This window comes from Triticum urartu, chromosome 5 (assembly GCF_003073215.2).
Source record: "Triticum urartu cultivar G1812 chromosome 5, Tu2.1, whole genome shotgun sequence".
Taxonomy (NCBI): domain Eukaryota; kingdom Viridiplantae; phylum Streptophyta; class Magnoliopsida; order Poales; family Poaceae; genus Triticum; species Triticum urartu.
In genome coordinates this window covers 584,886,196-584,892,434 of record NC_053026.1, presented here as the reverse complement: position 1 = coordinate 584,892,434, position 6,239 = coordinate 584,886,196, and the positions used below count along the sequence as shown (strand labels likewise).

General features: G+C 45.3%; 1 protein-coding gene across 1 annotated transcript; it reads right to left on the bottom strand.

Annotated features, from left to right (window-relative positions):
* LOC125510964 (rRNA-processing protein efg1-like) lies at positions 1-4,510 on the bottom strand. Its single transcript, XM_048676249.1, has 8 exons — positions 4,239-4,510; positions 2,453-2,582; positions 2,233-2,345; positions 1,918-2,056; positions 1,659-1,767; positions 1,028-1,085; positions 703-939; positions 1-267 (listed from the first exon to the last, which is right to left on the bottom strand). The coding sequence occupies exons 1-8, from the start codon at positions 4,395-4,397 to the stop codon at positions 262-264; spliced, it is 951 nt and encodes a 316-aa protein (XP_048532206.1). The 5' UTR covers positions 4,398-4,510; the 3' UTR covers positions 1-261.
* Positions 4,511-6,239: the final 1,729 nt, after the last annotated feature.

Below are 6,239 nucleotides of genomic sequence, written 5' to 3'. Positions count from 1 at the left end.
TAAGAACGAGCAATGTCGGTCGGGTGTTTTACGACGGTTAGTTCTTCTGTTTCTGAAAGACAAATGGACGGGAGCAACAGGAGGGTTCATTTTACATCAGAGAGAGCGAGCGTACAAAATCAACTGCTTGCTCAGGCACACTTGCTGGCTGGGTTTCTTTCTCCCTTTTCGAATCGACGAGCCATGAATGAAGCCGCGCTTTGGGATGGAACACATCTTGGTTTCTGCTCTTCTAGAGGATCGGAATATTCATTCATTCATTCATGCCTGTTGAGATGGACAAGAAGCAGCAAGCATCATCAGACTTTTGTATAATATTGAGTACAGGGCTACAAGGTGACATGGTATCGGTGATGTTGTACGCAGGCAGACAAATGGTACAAAGGTAACCAACTAAGATATTATTCCCAATGATATAGCTTCCCCACTTGTGTAAAAAGTCCAAGCATAGCCAACTTACAGTTATACGCATACATACATACATGCTACACACCCAGACACCATGTGGAAAGATTTCTCCTCATGTTTGTCGGATTTTATTATTCTAACTGTTCTTACAGAGATCTACTTACGATAAATAACCACACTACAACTGCGTCTGACTAGAAACCCGAGAGTTTCAAACCATCAGAGTTATTTTCAGTCATATATAGATATCATGACAAAATGTACGAAGGCTAAAGCATGTACGCAAAGTTATACCTGCTTCTTCTTCTTCGGTCTCCTTTTGCGGCGTGGCTTATGAGCATCAGAATTTGAACTCAGAGTGCTGTTGTGATCTCCAGAAAGATTTGATGCTCTTCTATTTTTGAACGAGTTACCGCTTGTACTGGTCGAAGCATTGCCAGAGCTGGAAACCGCACGTTTATCCGCAGATCTAGCTCTATTAGGTGGTAATGAGCGAGGTGGTGGCATAAGCACTCGAGCATCTCTCTGCCGCTGCATTGCACAGTAGTGGGCTTAAATATAAGGAAGCAAAATTGTGACAGCTGATTGGAAACACTGGAGACACAGTGCAGAAAACAACCTGGTTCTTTTCATCACTCGACATACCAGACGCTGCCCTACCTGAAGCACCAGGTTCTCTGCAAAAAAATAAGCATTAGGATATCTTTAATTACCATGCAACATTTATGCAGTGATGAAGTCACTGAACATACGATGTTAAAGCAAAACAGATACAAGGTTACGATCCAGCCTGAGAAAATCTGTGGGGAATAATTTATTAGAAAATATGATGTTTTCCCACCACGAAATGAAATGATTCAAACTGCATGAGCATCAACCAACTATTAAAATGATTATAGACCCTGTTTTTCAGGAACCAACCTTGTCCCTTGACTTCAAAACTAAGCTGAAAATGACATTTGCCACGGGAAAATCATCCGGTCACAAAAAATGCTATCTTGCAGACCCAGATAGGATATTTTGCAGCAGTAAAAGCAACATTGCATGGATCACTTACATATCATGATTATTCACAGATAGTTTTTGGATAACCCAATTTCATTAACACACTCAAACTCTATGCAATAATATAAGCCGAACTAAACATTAATTGATCACCCCGTGTAATGTTCTCAGAGTAACAAATTTACGCATGATATACCACTGGGAACCTAATAGCAAGTACAATGCCCAAGAGTTGTGAATCATACTTTGTACTTTTATCGGTAAGCTCATCATCTGCCTCTTCATCACTTGAACTTCCAGACATAAAGAAGTCATCTTCACTCACATCCAAGGTGTCATCGTCACTGGCTGTCTCTGTCGGGTGATGCAAAACAAAATTTAGTGATTTAGACAGTAGATATCTAGCCAACATGTGGCACATATTTCAATGTAAAGATGAAGGTTGAAGATGCAATCATAATCTAGAAAATCAATAATTGAAAGCTAATCAAGAGGAACATGCACCTTCTAAGTCCTTTCCATTTGCTGCAGCAGCGATGAGATTCTCCTTGATCTGTTTACGCCATGTATTCCTTTTCTCCACAATATCTGGGGTATTACCCCCGGTGAATAAAGGGAAATATTTTTCTTCCTTTGGGAAAAACTGCACCACCAAAGATAAATAACCTTTAGATGAAAATTAAAGCAGGCTCAATGATTCTAGAACAAGTACCAGCCATGATGGAGACCGAGGATACTCCTTGGTCCTAAAGAAATATACTAAATCCCATGCCAAAAAAATGGTTCAGAAAGCAAGAGAAAGAACATCAGTGAGCTTACTCTAACATATTCAAGATCTTCTCGCAATGTTGCCAGCTTGTTGCTGGCCTCATCAGCATTTAACCGTTGCTGTTTGTCAAGACGCCTTATCATCCTCTCAATCTTTCGCCTCTCTGTGAAGTTAGAATACCCACATCAAGAAAATGATAAGTTCATACAGGCAGACACAGTCACAAAGGACACTAGAAACGAATACGAACAGAGATAAGAGACCACCGACCAAAAAACTTTATCTTTCTATCCCTCAACTGTATTGTTCGTTGCATGGCCTCTTGAGTCTGATTCTCTTGCCGTTTCTTTAGTTCTTCCAATTTCTTCTCTTGAGCCACCCTCATGTCATTAGGAAGGTCCTGTAGATAAAATATGAAACATCTCAATACAGGGCTCAAATGTATGAAGGGCTAAGGCTAAGATGTGTTCTGCAAAATGGCACCAGATACATATGAAGAGGCCCCAAGTCTGCCAGAACTTGTCATTTTGGAAAAGCTTTGAGCATGTGTTCTTTAATTTGGATTAGTGTGAATCAAAACATATGTATGTACATTAGACATCGTGCATGCCAGGTCTGGAAACATGGATATGGCCCAAAACCAGTGTATCAGGCCCAGATACTCGGATACATTCAGATATGCACAAATATGTATCTCATACGTGTCAAAGGAATTTCTATTTTTCCAAAAAAAAAAACTGGGATACCTTTCCAGAATACGTAAAAACCCTACACTCCATCCATATACAGAACAACCCCCCCCCCCCCCCAGCCGCCGCACTGGCCCTACCTGATCACCGCCACACCAGCAAGGATGAAGAAGGCCAGCCTCCGGTGCTCCCTCCCCGCATCTGAGAACCATCACTGATTCCACCATTTTGAGCTCCGGCACCCCTACCTTGACCTAAGCGCCTCCAGCCCTCCACGCGAGGAAGGAGGCCAGCCTCCAGTGCTCCCTCTCCGCCCATCTGTCGCTGCACTGGAGAAAAAAGAGCTAGCCACTGCGCCACCCAACGGGTTTGAGCGCCGCCTTTTTCTCCTTCATTTACTCCCAGGCTCCGACCAGATAGACAACATTTTTCTTGGCCATGGTCAGTTGAGACTTGACCCTTTCAGTTCTTTGCCTGCTGAAGTTGGTCTTCTCATTGTCTAATGTTGTATATGCCTCACGCTGTTTTAGGATGTGCCGGAAAATATATATATATGTAACAGGCCTTTGTGGAATCACGTGGACGTCTTAGAAGGAGGTGCAGGAGGTGGAGGAATTGCACGATTCAGATGCAAGTATTGTACTCAGGAATACAAAGGAAGCTACAACAGAGTCAAAGTGCATTTGCTTGATTTCCAATAAGGGGGGCAGATCATGCCCAAACGTGACAGGGCATACTCTTTGGCGGCTTCAGATTGAAGTTGCAGTGGCTGAAGAAAACTAAGATCATATTTACACTGCATTTTCATGTTTCTATCACCTTATTAGTATTCCTAAACTGTCCTGTTTTATCTGCACTTCTGAATAAATAAACTGCTAAGCTTGTTATTCAGAAAATTAGGGCGACCTGCTAAGCTAGGATAAATAAACCGCTCATCATCGATCTAGAGTCCAAGACTGTACTCCCAAATAGAGAACAGCAATCACATGTTATTCCTGAAAAATTTCAGATGTATCTAGCTAAGGCTTCCTACACAGCATCAGATAATACGGTTTTGAAGCAACATTGGACATATACCAGTACCAAAGCAAGCATCATCAAGCCAGCTACAGCACTAACCCTCTTGAAAGTTGAAACCCTTAGAGCTGGCACTAAACACAGCCAACCGCAAGCAAAATGAGGCACCAGAGAACCATCAATGACTGCAATCCCTACACTAGCAACTGGCAATCGACACTAATCGAGCCATATTTTTAATCAACGAAGCCCAAGCAAGCACTGCTGGACTCATAACAAGCATCACCAGTCCACAAGACGCGGCTGCTGGAAGGTAGCCAGCCACAGGCGGGCGGGGAGAGCCCCAGTACCTTGCGGAGGAGGCGCTCGGTGGAGCGGATCTGGTTCTTGAGCGTAGCGGTCTTGAAGGTGGCGGCGCGCTTCCGCTTCCGGTCGGGGGCGGGGGCAGACGCCGAAGGCTTGGGGCGGCGTGCGGCCGGGGCGCGGCGGGGCTGGCCGCCGTGCGCCATGGCCGGAACCCTAGGGCGGAAGAGGAGGAAGGGGTCGTCGCTTGTGCGTGGCGTGCGGGGTGACGTCTGAATGGCCCTGGGGTTCCTCGGTTGGGTTGGGCCGGCTCGGTCTTAACTCTCGAGCGTTTTGCCCGCCCATGTACAGTACAATGCTCGGCCTGCCATGCGCAGATGCGCTTCAGCGTTGCCGTCACCGGCCGGGCTGTCAGTGACCCACAACTGTTCTTATTTTGTTCGTGTGGTGACCTAGAACTGTTGGTAGTACTCAAATGGTGACACGTCAGCTGCCTGAAATTTTTTCCTTATCTGGTGATCTTTGTCAACAAAGAGCTTGTGCTTGGCAGAGTACCATGGGCTCTTTGGGTAGGAGCCCTCGTCTGCCCAGCCAAAATATTGACGTTGACTTGAGACTTTACGTCTTTCCTCTATGGACTTCAAAGTTTTGGCGTGTCAACTTACTTCAGTTTTTCCCCTCTATTTTTCGTCAATTCACTAGAGAGACGAGGTGGCCGAATTGTCCGTCAATATTTTTTGGTGCGCCCATGATTTGGCAGCTTGGGTAAGAACCAAACAACCCCATGTGTTACATATTTTGAGACTTGGTTAGGTGTGGGAATGGTTGTTTGGGAGATACAATGTTTGTAGGTAATGCTTCATCAACTTGGCAGGTGATCACCTACGGTCTAGAGGTCTTGAAGAATGGGCTGATTTCGAGGGTCGGCAATGGTCGGAGCATTCGTATTTGGAGCGATCCATGGTTGCCGAGTCTCCCGTCATACAAACCCATGTCACCCCAAGGAAGATACATGATGTGTCGGGTCTCTGAATTGCTCACAGGCCGAGGCACTTGGAATCAAGATCTAATTCATCAACACTTCCTCACTAGCCGAGTCCCTCGTCGTCCTCTCCACATCCTCCTCATCAATGTTAACCCGGGTACAGAAAGAGTATGTGACCTTACTATTCCATTGGAGTGAAGGTATTTTTTTTTTCTACGGAAGTCTCTCCCATATGGTAACCCTCCCCTTCAATTGTTTTGGCGAATCGTCATGTCAAGGTTAGTGCTCAGTGTCCAACTTGTGAATGTGGGGTTGAGAATACTAAACATTACCATCTTCCCATGTCCGAGGGGGGAGGAAGTTTTGGAAATGTGATCGGATGAGATCATCCATACATGTTTACATTACCATTTCCCTATGTCCGAGGGAAAAGGAAGTTTTAGAAATGTGAGAGGATGAGGTCATCGATACATAAACAGTGTGTTACAGTGGATAGAGCGGTGCAAGCCTGTCTTAGACTCTGGAGCCCCATATTCATTGCCTAAGTGTCTCTTGTTTTCGGACATGTTGGGTTGCGGCAAATGGTGGCAGTCGCGACATGGTGCATGTAGTGGGATAGAAGGCAGAACGTACGTGGCGAGACGGTGCAAGTTCCAACGTGTTTGCAACGGCGATTATTACCCTTACCATCAATTTCTGGAAAACTGAATCCAAAGAAGGATGGATTAAGCACATGTTTTTTCTAACGGAGGCCGAATGCTTTGCGCGGCGCAACAGGAGCGGATCCTAAGGGGTTGAAATGAGGTTTCATTTTATCATGACGTCAAATTAAGAACATCACTATAACTTGGTCTCCAATACCATGATGGATGAAGCGATTGTGCTCGAGTCAAGCATGATCTGAAACATTTTGTACCAGGTTGGGGTTGCCGACGACGTACTCCACGTGGTAAAGCATGGCCTGAACCCGGCGTCGGCGTCCATGGTGGGGTGCACTCGTATTGCGCCGAACCGAGATGATTGTTATCATGAAGGTGGCACAGGAATAACCGGCATGGCGGCA

Excerpts from the sequence above, each read along its gene's own strand:
- LOC125510964 (XM_048676249.1), bottom strand. The coding sequence starts at position 4,397 with ATGGCGCACGGCGGCCAGCCCCGCCGCGCCCCGGCCGCACGCCGCCCC. Across the intron at positions 2,583-4,238 it reads CCGAGCGCCTCCTCCGCAAG|GACCTTCCTAATGACATGAG; the intron begins GTACTGGGGCTC and ends TTTTATCTACAG. Across the intron at positions 2,057-2,232 it reads AAGATCTTGAATATGTTAGA|TTTTTCCCAAAGGAAGAAAA; the intron begins GTAAGCTCACTG and ends TTGGTGGTGCAG.